Below are 17,194 nucleotides of genomic sequence, written 5' to 3'. Positions count from 1 at the left end.
CTTTGTAGTCATTCATTCAGGGTCCCTGTAGCTTAGAAAATGCAGTATTCACAGGCAACAGGTTTTCTGGAGAGATACCTTATTTCTCATCAACCTGGGCCTTCAGCCCATGGTCCGCATTCATGCCTCTTAATTTTCTGGAGAGACACTTTATTTCACATCAAAGTTTGCTTTCAGCTTGTGGTTTGGCTTCAGGCCTCTGCAGTCTCAAGAGAACAGCACTCAGAGGCTTGCTGGAGAGAGAGTCAGCCCTCATATAGTGGCCTTCTGGAGAGAATTAGCTGGATTTGTTTGGAGAGAGTTAGTTGTATCTCTTCACCGAGCTGCCAGAATCAAAACTGAAACTAAACTGGAACTCTGGGACTCTGAAAAAGCGTTTCAGTGGAATAATATCCAATCACCACCTTTAACGGGGCAATTGGCCCCACCAATCAATCAATCAAACAGAGTCCTCACTGATACCGGACAGTCTGCAATCACCAGTTTAAACCAACACAACCTTCTGGATTCTTCTGTTTGAATTAAAGCTGCAGGCTTCTTACAGACTGCTTGCCTTAAAATGACATATCCATTAATCATCCATAGATCAATAGTGCAACCGCAAAATAAAAGGGGAAATATAATGTGGGAAAATGAGAAATTGTCCATTTTGACAGGAAGAATGAAAAAGCATATTATCTAAATTGTGAAAGATTGTAGAGCTCTGAAGTGCAGAGGGATCATGGAGATCTAGTGCATGAATCACAAAAGGCCAATATACAGGTACAGCAAGTAATTAGGAAAGTTAATAGAATGTTATGATTTATTGCGAGGGGATTTAAACACAAAAGGTTAGGCTTCAGTTGCTTATGGCACTAGTGAGACCACATTTGAGGCACTGTGTACAATATTGGTCTCCTCATTTAAGAAAATATATAATTATTGTCATGATATTCAGGTAAACATCATAGTACAAACATACATACATACTGATGGACAGATCAAAGGACCAATCAACACACACACAACACCACAGCCAATCACAGGCAAGAGCATACACAGTACAAAACAGGGAACACGACACTTCCTGGGCATTCCAGCAGGAGACAGCTCAGGGCACAGAGCTCATAGCAAGCCACTCAGACATCCACCATGTGCTGAGTGCCACTACAAGATAGTATTAGGAATAGGTCCACAGATTCTCGGGTTATGATCGAACCTTAGTAACCAGTTTACCACTGTAAATAAATGTTAGTAATAAAACTGAGTTGTACCATTCGCAACCACGTTGGTTCGTCTGTGTAGCAGAGTACCCAACAAATCAATTATGTTTGGAGGGGTTCAGAGAAGGTTTACTAGTCTAATATCTGGAATGGGCGGGGTTGTTTTATTGGAAAGGTTAGACAGGCTAGGCCTCTATCCATTGGAGTTTAGAAGAGTGATAGGCAACTTGATCAAAATCTTTAGGATGCTGAGAAGTCTTAACAGGGTGGATGTGGAAACGATGGTTCCTCTTGTGGGCGAATCTAGAACTAGGGGTGACTGTTTAAAAATAAGGGGTCGCAATTTGAAACTGAGGTGAGCAGAATTATTTTCACTGAGGGTCATGATTCTTTGCAACTCTCTTCCTGAAAAGGTGGTGGATTTGAATACTTTTAAGGCAGAGGTGAATAGTTTCTTGGGACGCAAGGGTGATAGGTTATTGGGAGTAGACAGATTGTGAATTTGAGGTTATCAGATCAGCCATGGTCTTATTGAATAGTGGAGTAGGCGTGAGGAGCTGACTGACCTACTCCTGCTCCTTGTTCCTATGTTGTAAGTGCACCCACATTGCTGTTAGGAAGGGAGTTCCAGGATTTTGATCCAACAACAGTGAAGGAGCGGCAATATAGTTCCAAGTCCAAGTGTATGACGTGGAGGGGAACTACAGATGGTAGTGTGCCCATGCTCTCCTTGTCCTTCTTGGTGGCAGAGGTCATGAGTTTGGAAGGGGCTGTTGTAGGAGGTTTGGTGAGTTGCTGCAGTGTACGTTATAGATGGTACACACTGCTACCACTGTGCGTTGCCGGTGGAAGGAGTGAATGTTTAAGGTGATGGATGGGGTGACAATCAAGCAGGCTGCTTTGCCCCAGTTGGTATTGAGCTTCTTGATGCCGGACAGGCTTTAGGGAATAAGGAGGTGATCACTGGTCAGACCACAGTTAGAATATTGCCTCGTCTTGGGCAGGCCAACTTCAAAAACATACTGATATGTTGGCAAATATTACAGCAGAATGCAGTGGGCAATAAGCAAGATATTTGTGAACAAAACTTTTTCCCAGCCATCTTTCTTTTTGTGTTCAATGGAAAGAGCTGCAAGGATTTTCAATAACTGAGCTATCCAATTTCTGAATAGAACAGAACTTGTTTCATTACTGAAGAGACATTTGAAAAAAGACATGCGGCTGGATTTACCGAACAACCGTCCACGGTTTTTCGGCGGTGGAGTGAGCCTGCCAGTGGGATTTTCTGTCAACGAGATTTCCCGTTGACTGTACCCCTCATCGTCGGGAAACCCGTGCGCTATTGGTGGGACCGGAATATCCCGCTGGCGTGAATTGCCGGTAAATTTGGTCCATGGACTAAATTCAAAGTGCCCATCATAATCCATCCCTAATTGTTCTAAGAAGGTGTTAGAAGGTCTAATTCTTGATAATAATATTATAATAATGAAGCACTGGGGAGCAGTTTGATATAATAGAGTGGCTTACTAGGCCACTTGAGAGGTCAGTTAGGGGTCAACCACAGAGAAATAGGCTGGAAAGTTTCCGTCTCCCAAGAACATGAGTAAGCTGGAGAGTTTTTAGGGAGAGTTTTTATGGCAATCTGAGTTTCACAGTCACTGTGATTTTATGATAACCAGCTCTATAATCAGTGGAATGAATCCAAAATAATCTACTTCCTACAAGTTGAGCACAATTTATATCCATTTCACCTTCATTTTGAGATGGATTTGCAAGTGGAATTTAGGAAGACAGTGCAGCTTTAATTTTCTGCTGGCAGCGTCTTAGTTCATGGAGACCTTGATATAGGGCTCTATAATGCAAATGAAACCACAAAGAATTTCTATCCTGCATAAACTTCTTGCCAGTGTTACCTAATCTGCAATAGCTCATTTGTCTTACAAAATCAAATCTAAATTACTCGAATTGGGGCTCTTCAGCTGACTCTCCAATGAAAGGCCAGAAACTCAAATCTGGCGAAAATTACCAAAAACTCAATAAAGTTTATTCTAAGACTACATTAGCCAAAAATGACTGACGTGAAGTTCATCTGCATTCTGCTAATGGCATGCAGATTGTCATGATATTCAAACACACACATCATGATAGACACACCAACAGACAAATCAGAACACACAACACCACAACCAATCACAGAAAGATATAAAAGCACAAACACGACACCTGGTGGTCAGTATTAGCTGGAGACGAGGACCAGGACAGACCTGCTACACGACACACTCAGGGAGACAGCATGTGCAGAGTATCCAGAACGAACTGTATATAAGAGTTAAAATAAAATAGAGTTGTACCACTTACAACTGTGTTGGCTCATCTGTGCACCAGAGAACCCAACACCACATGGTACAGGAGTGGATCGATACCTGCCGGCATACCTCAGTGTACAGAGACAACCAGCAGTGCCCAGGCAAAATGATAGAGCTCCCGGTTCCGCAGCCGCTCCAGTGCCACGGCGATCTCCGCGAAAACTGGCGGCGATTCCGGCAAGTGTTCGAATTGTTCCTGGTGGCAGCTGAACTCCAAGACCTGGATGATAGTGAAAAAATTGAATTTCTCCTCACCATCGCCGGTGCAAGGGCAAGAGAAATATTCACAAGGTTCAGGTTCTTCAGAAGGCAGCAAAGGTACGATTACCAGGCAGTCCTGGACAAATTCTCCAAGTACTGTGAAGAAAACGCAATCCAATCGGCAAGTAAAGGTAAGAAAAGCGGCCGTACTCACCTCGTGGCCGGGATCCCGGAGCCCGAATTCCCAGAGGCCGAAATCCCGGGCCTGAGAGAGGGCTGGGTCGAGGTCGGCGGCCATCTTGCTAAAGGTATCACGCTAGCACAGTTGCGCGAGCAGTGCGCAGAACCGGAAGTTTTGTTTGCGCATGCGCGAGATGCTGCGCATGCGCAGTCAAGAAAACGGCCATCGGTAAAGGAACAGCGATCTGAGCATGCGCAGTCGCTTCCTACGTGCTACATACCGAGCGTCAGGATGTCAGAGGCCCCAGACCGCACCAATTTAAAGGGGAAACGTCCCAAATCCAATTTAAAAGGGAAACGTCCCAAATCAAAAAAACAAAAATCTGTTAAAGCTGTAAAACAACCTTCCCTCACCTGGAATGACAGCACATTGCCGCAAATTGACCCAGGAGATGAATTTGACCTCCGAAGAACCCTCCGACAAGCAGTTACCTACGCACAAGCCGATGATTCCGACCTTGAATACTTCGATGACGATCTTTACAGTGTTTCCGGACCTCACTGGCCCAATGATAGCTCTGTGGTCCTATACGACTATGACTCGGACGAACCTTTCGTGTTGCACATTGGCGGCCCCCACATTGAATCCGACGCAGATGCGGATTCATTTTTCGGATTTGAGGATCTTCAACCCAGCAGATATGACGTCCCAACTTATCAGTACCGGATGATGCTGCAGCCTGACATTAACAGACAGGGAGTGGTGCAAGCACACGGAGAGCGCCCTGCTGCCACACAGAGCGTGGTCCACGTCCCGCTCAACGTTCCCGACTCTATGAAAGAAGACATGCAAGACTCCAGAGCGCAGTCCTCGCATGAACCAGAAGTGACTCCAGAGTCACAAGCCTCCACACAGAGCTCGTGGACAGACTCCACAATTGCAGAAACGCAAGACTCCAGAGCGCAGTCCTTGCACGAACAAGAAGTGACTCCAGTGTCACAAGCCTCCACAGAGAGCTCGTGGACAGCCTCCACGATAGAAGCAACGCAAGACTCCAGAGCGCAGTCCTTGCACGAACAAGAAGTGTCTCCAGTGTCACAAGCCTCCACAGAGAGCTCGTGGACAGCCGCCATGATAGAAGCAACGCAAGACTCCAATGTGCGGTCCTTGCAGGAACAAGACCATGAGGGTCTAGCAACCTCTCCTGACCAACCAGCGGCAGACGATGCAAGTCTGCCATGCTCACGTGAACAGCAAGAAGGCTATAACAGCCTACCATGCTCCACTACACAGCAGCATGACCATGACGGTCTCTCATGCTACAATGAAGGGCACAGCGCTGAAGACTGTTCCAGCCCAACTGAAGACAAGCCAAAGGAATCGCCTCTTCCAAGCACGAAGAAAAAAGGTTTATGCGCTGACCTTCAGGATCATTATAGCCGAACAGAGATTAATAATGCTGCACGGTCACAGAAGGATGCTGAGGATTTGCTAAAGAAATTAATTGAATGTTTAACTTGCAAGGAGCAGACTGAGAATTGCCAGTGTTTTAGTACGGATCGAAAAAATGGACAAGACATTGATCCTCAGGTAATGGAAATAACACAACCTGAATCATATCTACAGCAGGGACAAATGTCTCCCTTCAACACAACGCCGCAAAGTCCCAACTTCGGAGACCAGCAGTTAGTCAGTAATGACTCTTCAAACCTTGAGGGGAACATTAATTGCATTGAACCTATACACACTCCACTGATAAATGAGCAGAACATTGGAGCAAGAATCCTGAGGACACCGACATCGAGTAGCCAGATAACGAATTTAAAACCCGCAGCAGTTTCAAGTGAACCAAGTGTGCTTTCCACTAATGGTGAAGATGCAGATAAAGTCGACCCGATTATCCACTGTACCACACTAACCCCAGTGATTAAGCAGTTATGTATGGGGAGTATAATGTGGGCAATTGAGAACAGTAAAAGAGAGACTGTGACCATGCCAGTCCCAGCAAAATCAGACCCAGAGACCATGAAGGCATGTACATTAGACAAAGATACATTGGAGGTACCTGAGAAGAAAAGTGAAACGGAATGTTCTTTGGAAAATAGTACAATGTCGATAGAAACATTGGATCCTATATTCGAGACCATACATATGGGAGAATTTGGGGGTAATAAACAAGGTTCTGCAATGTCTGGGGGAAGATTTAAAATTCCAAAGAAGAAAAGCCCAAATGAAGGACAACGGCAAGACAATGACAGTCCACCGACATGGTGTGCACCACCAGATGAAAACTCTGACAATTTACCCAACCCTAGTGAACAGCAAGCTGCTAATGAGGATCTATCCACGGGATGTGAGACGAGTGACGACAGCATCCCACTTCCCATACAAAAGGTGCAAGGTGACAGACCTCGCCTAGTGCGTACCGAGGCACTCGACGATCACGGTGGGACCACTGACGACTGCGGTGGCGGCGCACCGCTTCCACCCTCGATGGCTCGAGCCTCTCCACTGGTCGGTGCATTCCTGCATGTTCCGACTCCAGAAGTGCAGCTTCAGGGAATCTCGGCTGCCTCCAGTGAACCTGTTGGGACTCCGGACGGGGAGCATCGACGGAAGGCAGACCGGACTCCAGATGGGGAGCAGCCAAGCGCCGACTCTGATTCGCGCGCGCCAGACCTTGCTCCGGACGGGCGGTGTCGCGGCCTCGGTGATGGCACGCTCAGGGTGACGGCGGATGCCACGGCGACAGGGAATGGATCGCGTGGCAGTCCCACTGGGTCGGCAGTGGCGACCAGCACCGGCGGTCCAAGACGGACACACCAATTCGCGCCATCGCCAGACGTTGATGCGAGCAACAATTCTCTCTCCAAGGCGACATGCTTCGACGTTTCTCTGCGGAGTCGCCCTTCCGGCACAGCAGGTGGCCGGAACCAGCGTGCACGGTCTCAGCCAACTTCCACATCTGGCACAGTCATCGCCTTGCATGATATTAGTGATGGTGCTTCTTCGATGGCAACGACCCATCGGCTACAAGATGCCGTCCACCACAAACATAAAAAGAAAAAAGACTCCACCTTGCTCCTGGCATGCAGGGCGGATGGATTGGTGCGTAGGCGCAATCAGCGAGCTTTGCGCCGCCTTCCACGCTCGCAACTGAACCGTACGCACACGCCGGATCCTCCACTGGTTCCCAAGGATGACTTCGTGGAGATGCCACGGATCATGCCCCTTCCATCGCCACCAGAACCAAACCACAGCCAAGGCAACACTAACAAAGATGTTGAATGTTATATTTGCACAAATGGAAAACGAGAGACGTCGACAACAGCATCACCTCCAACAGTCCAAGGTGAACCAGTGTGAACCCAAATCTCCACAGCTGAACCGGCTTGAGGACCAGCCTATTCTTGAGGTGGTCACCCATTAGACTGGACTTATAACGCTGTTCATATGTTCAAAAAGTCAAACACTTCTGTATTATAACCTGTTGTTGTTTATCGTTTCTGATATCGTCTGACCGGACCACTGTTCAAGTTGTTTTTTTTCTCGCATTCATGTTTTGTTATGGTACAACCTTGTTAGTGTGACGCACCCGACATCGCCCCATGTAAATAGTTACGTCATATACACACGCTGTACACAACACACACACACACTCTTAGATGCACTCACGACACGATTATATTTATAACCACGTAGGCACATATCTTTGTAAAAAGGGGGGGATGTCATGATATTCAAACACACACATCATGATGGACACACCAACAGACAAATCAGAACACACAACACCACAACCAATCACAGAAAGATATAAAAGCACAAACACGACACCTGGTGGTCAGTATTAGCTGGAGACGAGGACCAGGACAGACATGCTACACGACACACTCAGGGAGACAGCACGTGCAGAGTATCCAGAACGAACTGTATATAAGAGTTAAAATAAAATAGAGTTGTACCACATACAACTGTGTTGGCTCATCTGTGCACCAGAGAACCCAACACCACACAGATGAAGGCCCGACCACCCACGCCTGATTGTACGCGATGCCAGCAGGTAAACATGCCGGTACAAAAATCGTTTGGAGCAACATGGCGTGTGGGTGTCGGGACTAGCCTGAACAATGCCTGGGGAGGAGAAGGTGAAAGCTTCGAGAGGCGCATGGGTGCCCACAAACGGCTACACAGCAATACTACTGCCATACTAAGGGCATAACCGCCATGCCAGATCTCATCTCCTGTTTTTCTTCTTCCTGGGGTGCGGTTATCAGGCTACACAGGGGCAGCTCTGACTATATCTTTACCACGCTGGTTATTACAATGGAAATAGACCGCTTTTTTCTTTTTTTGTATTTTGTTTTTAAACACAAGTGTAAATTTTGAGCACATTTCAAGTATGTATAGTAAAATGGTGTGTAATGCAATTTTATGTTTATTAGATTTGCCTCTCATAAACAACAAACTTCAATAAAAACATTTTTTTTAAACATTACTGCCATACTATAAAAGAAAGAAGGTGGGCCTTCTGAAAATGAAGACGGATCTGTGGGCACATTGAGGCTGGAAGATGGATACCACCAGGACACCAAATCTGGAAATCCACCAACAAATGTCCCCCTCCACCCACTGTTGTGGTGTTTGGGTGTCCTGGATTGCCGGCGGTCTCCATCCTGATCTCCAGAGCCAGCCCCAGGCATTGTTCAGGCTAGTTCCTACACCCACACGCCATGTTGCTCCAAATAATTTCTGTACCGGAATGTTTACCCACTGGCATCGCGTACAATCAGGCGTGGGTGGTCGGGCCTTCATCTGCATGCCATTAGCAGAATGCAGATGAACTTCACGTCAGCCTCCAGCGGATCTGCCATGTGGGCACCAGAGGAAGATCCTGTGGAAAAATCAAGCCGGCGTAAAACTGACTTTTGGGCTTCTCACCAAATTCTCTCTCTTCCCCCCACCACTTCCACCTTCCATTGAACCCACTAGCAGAGGTATGGGACCTCTCTCCAGAGTGGTCTAGCCCTAATTTCTAAACTATGCCCCCTAGTTTTAGAATCTCCAACTTGTGGAAATTGTTTATCTTTATCTAGCCTGTTAATATCTGAAATACTTTGATCAGATCACCCCATAACCTTCTAAATTCTAGTGAGAACAGGCCTAATCTGTGTAATCTCTCCTTGTACCTTAACCCCTGTAGTCCAGGTATCATTTTTGTAAACCTTCATTGCACTCCCACCAAGGCCAAAATATCCTTCCTAAGTTGTGGAGCCCAGACTGCTCACAATACTCTGTGGGGTCTAACCAGGGTTTTGTACACCGGCAGCATAACTCCAATCCTCTAGAGCATTCCATTAGCCTTTTTGATTACTTTCTTCACTTGTTCGTGGCACTTTAAGAATCTATGCACCTGAACCCCCAAGTCTCTTTGGGCATCCACTGTACCTAACCTTTTTCCATTTAGAAAGTACTCTGCTCTACCTTTTTTGGTCCAAATGGATAACCTCACACTTGCTCACATTGAACAGCGATAAAGTTCCAAGTTAGGATATAGTGTGAGGGTTTGGAAGGAAACTGTTCCCATGAGTCTACTGTCCTTGTCCTTCTAGGTGGTAGAGGTCATGGGTTTGGAAGGTGCTGGCGAAGGAGCCTTGGTGAGTTGTTGCAGTATATCTTGTCCCTGGGCATCAGTGGTGGAGAGAGATAACGGTTAAGGTGATGAATGGGGTGCCGATCAACCCCGCTGCTTTATCCTGGTGGACATCAGGTTTCTCCAGTGTTCTATAGAACCCCTATAGTGCAGAAGGAGGCCATTCGGTGCATCGCGGCTGCACCAACCCTCCAGAAGAGCACTCCACCTAGGTATGACTCCAACCGGTACAGTGTTGCAATCCCAGTTGATGTTATAACTAGATGGGTAGATCCAAGAATGGAATCCTGACTCAAAAGACTGTAACTTGTACTTTTTTTTTAGAAAACGTGGGGAAACAGAGGTACAGGACTGCCAATTAATTTTTAACAAGAAAAAATATTTAAACATGAAAAGCTTGATTATAATACAATACTCCATTACACAACCTTTAGCGCCACAAAGGTATACGGTTTTCAAAAAATAACACCCAACTCTGAACCATATGGCCAATGCCACTCGTGGATTTTTCTCTCAATCGCCCCAGATGATTGTCATATGTGAATCTCCAAACCCCGCTCCCAAAAGGACATGCTTGAAATTTTTCTTTCAAAAAACATTTTCCATCAGCATCAAGCATCCAGTCCGGGTTTTTCAACTATCCTTTCAAATAAAGCTTCCGCTCCACTTTTAACAAGGATTCCAGCATCAGGTTTTCGGCCTCTCCTTTCAGGCTTCCTTTATATTTAATTGCAACATGCATCCAAAATTCTACACAAACTCAGATACGCAGGGCCCAACAGAATGTGTTTGCTTCAAAAACTGGAAGTAAGGATGCCTAACCTTATGACTGCTTCAGGTGTGTGGCTTGTCTGCAGCCAACCTCATCAGCGCTTCTCTTCCCTAGTCTTGATGTGGAGATGCCGGCGTTGGCACAGTAATAGGTCTTACAACAGGTTAAAGACCAACAGGTTTGTTTCAAATCACTAGCTTTCGGAGCATTGCTCCTTCCTCAGGTGAATGGATCAAAACTTCCCTAGTCTGACTTTGACTTCCATCAACAGTATCCTGTTCTCTCGGCAGTTCCTCTTTTCTACTTCAATATTCTTGGAGCTTCTTTTCCAGTCCCTTGTTTTCAGAACCAACGGTCCTTTAGTTTCTCTGGAGCTTGCTTTCGTGCACCTTTCTCCATTGTATGGCTTTTTTTGCTTCTAGCAGAGCTCTTGCTTCCTCGCCCCAACTTCTATAAATCCAGTTAAAACTAAGCTCAAAGCCCATTCCTACCCTAACGGTGCCCCTGATTACTAAGAAATGATTTTATACCTCTCCCAGCTGGTTTACTTTTCACACCATAACCCTCTCTTAGCATGATAGAAGCACAGGTTTAGTTGACCAAACTTCCACACATATTGTGTCTAACTTTGGTTTACCCTTCTTTACACAGAAACACTAAATTAAGCCCACTTAAATCTATACCTTATTTCTAAAATTTAACAATAAAAATATAGATCACTTAAAACTATTTGTTTTCCTGACAGTCCGATTCCCATTGACTTCAAACCTGTCAGAGCTCCTTGATGCCAGACCTTGTCAAATGCTCACTTCATGGACAGCCACTCATCTCCCCTCTTGATTGAAGCTCTTTTGCCCATGTTTGCACTTTGACTGTGATTAGGTCAAGAGCTGAGTGGCCCTGGTGGAACACAATCTGAGCATCGGTGAGCAGGTTATCGCTGTGCAAGTTCCATTATAGTACTGTTGATGACACCCTCCATCACTTTTGCAAGGATCAAGGGTAGGTTGATGGGGTGATATTTGGCCTGAACGGATGTCCTGTTTTTTGTAGACAGGACAAATCTGGGCAATTTTCCACATTGCCGGGTAGATGCCAGTGTTGTAGCCGTACTGGAATAGCTTGGCTAAGGGTGCACGTAGTTCTGGAGCAAAGGTTTCAGTACAATTACCAGTATATTGTCAGGGCTCATAGCCTTTACAGCATCCACAGTTGAGCTTGCAACTGTTTTTTGATAATATGTGAAGTGAATTAAATTGGCTGAAGACTAGCATCTGTAATAGCTTGGACCTCAACGGGAGACCAAAATGAATCATACTCTTATCATTTCTGGCTGAAGATAGTAGCCAATGCTTTACCCTTCTCTTTTGCACTGAAGTGCTGGGCTCCCTCATCATTAGGGGTGAGGATATTTGTGGAGCCTCCTCTTTCCACTAGTTGTATGATTGTTCATCACCATTCATGACGAAATATGACAGGACTGCAGAGCTTAGATTTGGAGGTTGAGTCGCTTAGCTCTGTCTATCACTTGCTGCTCATCTTCCTCTTCTTAGGCAGTCCCTCGGGTTTGAGGAATGCCAACTCTATGGAGGTAGCATCCCAGCGACAGCCCGGGATGGAAGGACCAATGGATCAAAAAATAGGCTACAGGAGGAAATCCTGCCCCTGTGGCCCCACAATTTCTCTGGATGAGCTTTCCCCTTTATCAGTGAGCCCTGTGATTTTCTACATTTTTAAAACATTGCCAGTTGTAGGCTCCCAGGGCTTCTGCATTCCTCAGCAATGACCATTTATCCTGTTGGCGCAGCTGAGTATGTCATTGGGCTGGCAGCATGAGGAGCCTGACAACTGCCTTAATTGGACGGAAGGCCCACAAGGTGGCCATTTAAAGGTCAACATGGGAAATTGCCCAGCAGGTCCTGCTGCCAGCAAGTGCAGGCTTGAGACCCACTTTCACCTTGATGTTAGGGTCCTGAAGCCTAGTGTAAAATTTAGGGGTAAGTGGCTGAAAAGTACACTCAGACAAAAAGTCTCTGGAGCGCCAAGATTTTCCTCGTAAGAAAAGTAAACCTAAAGAACTTGGGTGCAGACTGGCAACAACAGCTTGCATATATATAACATAGTACAGAGCCCCAGAGTGCTTCACAGGGACAAAATTTGATACTGTGCCACAAATAAGGAGATATTCGGCTTGGGTCAGTTTAGCTCAATTGGCTGGATAGCTGGTTTGTGATGCAGAGCAAGGCCAACATCGCAGGTTCAATTCCCATGCCGGTTGAGGTTATCCATGCAAGTACCGTCTTCTCAACCTTGCCCCTCGCCTGAGGTGTGGTGATCCTTGGGTTAAATCACCACCAGTCAGCTCTCCCCCTCAAAAGTGGAAAGCAGCCATGGTCATCTGGGACTTTTACTTTATTCGGCTTGGTCAAAGTAGTAGTTTTTAAGGAATATCTTGAAGGGAGAAAGAGGCAGAGAGGATTAAGGAGGGAATTATAGGGGCAGCACGGTGACAGTGGGTAGCACTGGTGCCTCATGGCACCAAGGACCGGGGTGTGTTTAAATTCATTTTTTTAAAATTGAGGTGTTGTCAGACCAGGAACCAAGGTAGATCAGCAAGCACAGGGGTGATGGTGAATAGAACATGGACAAGTTAGGATACGGGCAGCAGGATTTTGAATCAACTACACTATTTTTTTTAAATTTAGAGTACCCCAATTTTTTTTAAATTTAGAGTACCAATCCACCTACCCTGCACGTCTTTGGGTTGTGGGGGTGAGATCCACGCAGACACGGGGAGAATGTGCAAACTCCACATGGACAGTGACCGGGACTGGGATTAAACCAAGTCCTCGATGCTGTGAGGCAGCAGTGATAAGCACTGCACCACCATGGATGAACTAAACTTTATGGAGAATGGAAGGTGCAAGGCTGGCCAGGAGACCAGCCAAGAAGTAACAAAGGCATGGACGAGGGTGTCAGCAGCAGATGAGCAATAGTTCGGGTGGAGTAGGATGATGTTTTGGAGGTTGAAATAGGTGGTCTTGATGATGGCATGGATCTGTGGTGGGAAGCTCATCTTGGGGACAAATACAGGACTAAGGTTATCAACAGTCTGGTTCAGCCTCAGACAGTTGCCAGGAAGAGGGATGGAATTAGTAGCTAGGGAACAATGCAGGAACAGGAACCATAATAGTGTTGCTAATGTTCATTTGGGAGAAAATTCTACTCATCCAGCAAGTGCAATGCATTACAAATCTGCTGTGCATAAATATGCTCAGGAGTTCAATTAGCTAAAATCATTTAGCATACCATGACAATAGCTAGAAGTTTACATTATTTGTCTAGCCAGGGCCACCTACTTGCAGGATTGTGTGGAGCAGAGTGGTTACATTTACAGGCTCAATTGGCCAGTCAACCTGGGTAACTAATAGTCAACAATGCTCGAGGCACTGGGTGCCAGCCTGTCCTGAGCCTATCACAGAGAATTAACTCAGTTTCATAAGATTATATAGCATATATGGCACAGAAACAGGTCATTTGACTTCAACCAGTCCATGCCGGTGTGCTCCACTTGAGCCTCTTCCATCTTTTCTCATATCAATCTAATATTGCAACTCACTATTCCCTTCTCTTCCTACACTTGTCTAGCTTCCCTTTTCATGCATCTATAATATTTACTTCAACCACTTCCTGTGGTAGCGGGTTCCAGGTTATGAAGACATTTTGGGTTAAGAGGTTTCTTCCGAATTCCCTATTGGATTTCCTGGTGTCTATCTTATAATGATGGCCTCTAGTTATGCTCTTCCCCACAAGAGGAAACATTCATATTTCCATCACTAAACATAAGACCATGGAGCTACCTTGCCTTGAAGGGACACTTACTGGTCCTGCTTCAAGGAATGTATTCTGATTTTAGAGCGACAGCAAGTTAAAAAAAGTTAAAATTCCTTGGAAAGTGAAAATAAGCTATAAAAGTTAGCAAGGCCTTTTATATCCAGATGTTATTGTTGTTACATGCAAGTTATAGAAATTGTGAATACACCACAGAAAGGCGAACACATTTAGAATACATTTATAATCAACAGGAAGAAAACTATTTTTGTTTAAATTTCTCATCAAAATGCCTGCTGGCACTGTGTAATGGTGCACTGTAAAGTACTGAAGGGTTGATGCTAACAGTGGAACCACGCACTGGAGGATTGAACCATTGCTTTTAGCATGAGAAAACTGACACTCAAAATCACTCTCGTTCTGATGGCCACCTGTGTGTGCAATTGCATCAAGATGTGCTTGGACCCTTGGTACCGAAACACCAAGCATTACTACACGTCTAGTTTCTACCGGTCTCCAGTGTTGCAAAAGATGTGTCTGGCCACCTTGCTGTTAAATGCTCCATGCAGTTGGACCATGCCACACCACCTATCCCTCATAGAAAAGTTTATGCAAAAAAACACCTTTTACCACAAGTCCATCAGGCACTGGTCTGCACAGGCCCTGCGAGAAAAGAACATGATAGATCGTGTCGGACCGTTCCCCGAGCAAACTGTCAAAGTCATTTGGTAGAATGCCTCATTGCCAGAACTTTCAAACAAGCACTAAGAAATAGTTTGGCTGGTGAAGAGAAAGGCCCTCCCCCACAAGATTCTTCCTACATGCCCCGAGACTCAGCCCCTTCGCATGTTGACCGACCCCGAGTTAGCTGTGGTGGGGAAGAGACCTCGTCTACTTCCTTGCAGAATGTGCCTTTGAAAAAATGCTTTGGAGATGCAGTAGCTTGTATTGAGGTTCATCCTTAGCAGAAATGTAATGCAGGAATCTATATTCTAAGAGGTGTTCCAGGGACACACACCAAGATAACATCAGTTGCACTGGAGGACTATTAACTTGGTGAAAGATGCTGTTTTGTTTGGTCTGCCTGAAATGTGGCGTTCCAGTGCAAAGAGTTGTCCTCGACTGAGGTGTTACACACTGGCACATTCTAAGGTCCAGGACTACGTGAAGGACACACAAAAGCTTGGGGCAGCCAACCTAGCTGCGATGGTGAATGGTTGCTGTCTAAAGGCATTAGAATCAGCGTGAACCTGCTCGGGCGATATGCCTGACATGGGATGCATTTTATGAATATCAGGAGTATTGAAATTTTATTGAGGCATCTGAAAGTGGAACATGCTGTATGGAGTCGAGTTGAATTTTATTGCACTTGCTGTTATTTTGAAGTTGAAACCTCAGAAACTTTTACAAATTTTATGAGAAAGGTATATTTTGGGGGAAAAACTGGAAAAAGACAAAGATGTTTATAGTCTTAAATTACTTACAAGACCTTCAGGGAAGGTAATCCGTGCTTTGTCCTAAAGAGATCCCTTTGTATTGCATATAAATGGTTGTTGCTGATATCACTTTTGAAAGAAAGGGTACATTTTAATATGCAGTCTTTTGTATCAAAACTTGGTTTAATTTGTTTTTGTGTTTTAATTTAACTTACATGAGTTCAATTTCTGGAGTAGGCTGGAACATATAATCTGCAATAAACCTGATCTGATTATAAGATAAAAACCTGTGATGTAAAAAAAAGAACATGAAGGAATGTACAGTTCCATAAACAGGTGGCACTTTAGCCCACTGAATAAATACCAAGATCAAAAAGGCATGATTAGCATTTAAATACTTCAAACACACAAAGGTGTTTGAAGAATATGACTGGTCTATAAAATAATGAGAGGCATAGATAAGGTAGATAGTAAACATCTTTTTCCCGAAGGTAGGGGAGTCTAAAGCTAGAGGGCATAGATGTAAGGTGAGAGGGAGAGATGCAAATGAGTTCAAAGGGGCAATGTTTTCCACATAGGGTGGTGAGTGCCTGGAACAAGCTACCAGAAGCATCGGTAGACATGGGTACAATTTTGTCTTTTAAAAACCATTTAGACAGTTATATGGAAAAGATGGGTATAGAAGGATATGGGCCAAATGCAGGCAATTTGGACTAGCTTAGTGGTAAAAACAGGGCGGCATGGACAAGTTAGGTCGAAGGGCTTTTTTCACGCTGTAAATCTCTATGACTATGATCGATATCACTTTCCTTTTCCATAGAAGCAACTCACAAATTCATAGCTCAGAGACAAATATTACAGCTAACATGGAGCTATCATAGAAGGGATTTCAGAGGAGAATTAATTTATAAATTTATCTACCTATCTTCTGAATTCACCAGGTGCTCCCTCCTTCTCAGGCCTGTCCAAACTGATAACCCACAACATCCTAGGACCTCCCATCTGCAATCCGATTCCATTTTAAAGACCTCAATCAAACCTGCTTCCACCACCCTCTCAGGAAGTTTGCTCCAGATTCCAACCACCCTCTGGGTGAAAGGTTTTTTCCCCATATCATTTTTATTCCTTTTGCCAATTATTTTGAATCTGTGCCCTCTAGTTCTTAATGCTCTTTTGAGTGGGACCAGTGTCTCACTATTTACATAGAAACATAAAAAATAGGAGGAGGCCATTCAGCCTTTCGAGCCTGCTCCGCCATTCATTATAATCCTGGCTGATCATCCAATTTAATTCCTGTCCCGCCTTCCCCCATATCCTTTCATCCCCTTCGCCAAAACGCTATGACTAACTGCTTCTTGAAAGCATAGTGTTTTAGCCTCAACTGCTTTCTGTGGTAAAGAATTCCATAAGATGACCACTCTCTATGTGAAAAGACTTCTGCTCATCTCAGTCTAAAGTGGTGACCCTGAGTTCTGGACACCCCGACCATCCAAGAAGGGAACATCCTTCTTTCGTCTACCCAGTCCCATCCGGTTAGAATTTTATGGGTTTC

The 17,194-nt window shown here is 45.1% G+C and overlaps 1 protein-coding gene across 7 annotated transcripts in view; it reads right to left on the bottom strand.

Annotated features, from left to right (window-relative positions):
• LOC140424818 (uncharacterized) overlaps positions 1 to 17,194 on the bottom strand; it is a 223,961-nt gene that overhangs the window by 125,315 nt on the left and 81,452 nt on the right. For 4 of the 7 annotated variants that reach the window (XM_072508275.1, XM_072508276.1, XM_072508277.1 and 1 more), the window contains 2 exons: positions 15,858 to 15,929; positions 15,691 to 15,771 (listed from right to left, as the gene is read on the bottom strand). The exons of the other annotated variants lie outside the window; for them this stretch is intronic. In XM_072508275.1, coding sequence (XP_072364376.1) covers positions 15,691 to 15,771; positions 15,858 to 15,929 — 153 coding nt within the window. The remainder of the gene's footprint in view (positions 1 to 15,690; positions 15,772 to 15,857; positions 15,930 to 17,194) is intronic. 7 annotated transcript variants of the gene reach the window in all.

Source organism: Scyliorhinus torazame, chromosome 6, assembly GCF_047496885.1.
Source record: "Scyliorhinus torazame isolate Kashiwa2021f chromosome 6, sScyTor2.1, whole genome shotgun sequence".
NCBI lineage: Eukaryota > Metazoa > Chordata > Chondrichthyes > Carcharhiniformes > Scyliorhinidae > Scyliorhinus > Scyliorhinus torazame.
Note: the sequence above shows the minus strand (reverse complement) of the source record. Positions and strands in the feature narration are given on the sequence as shown.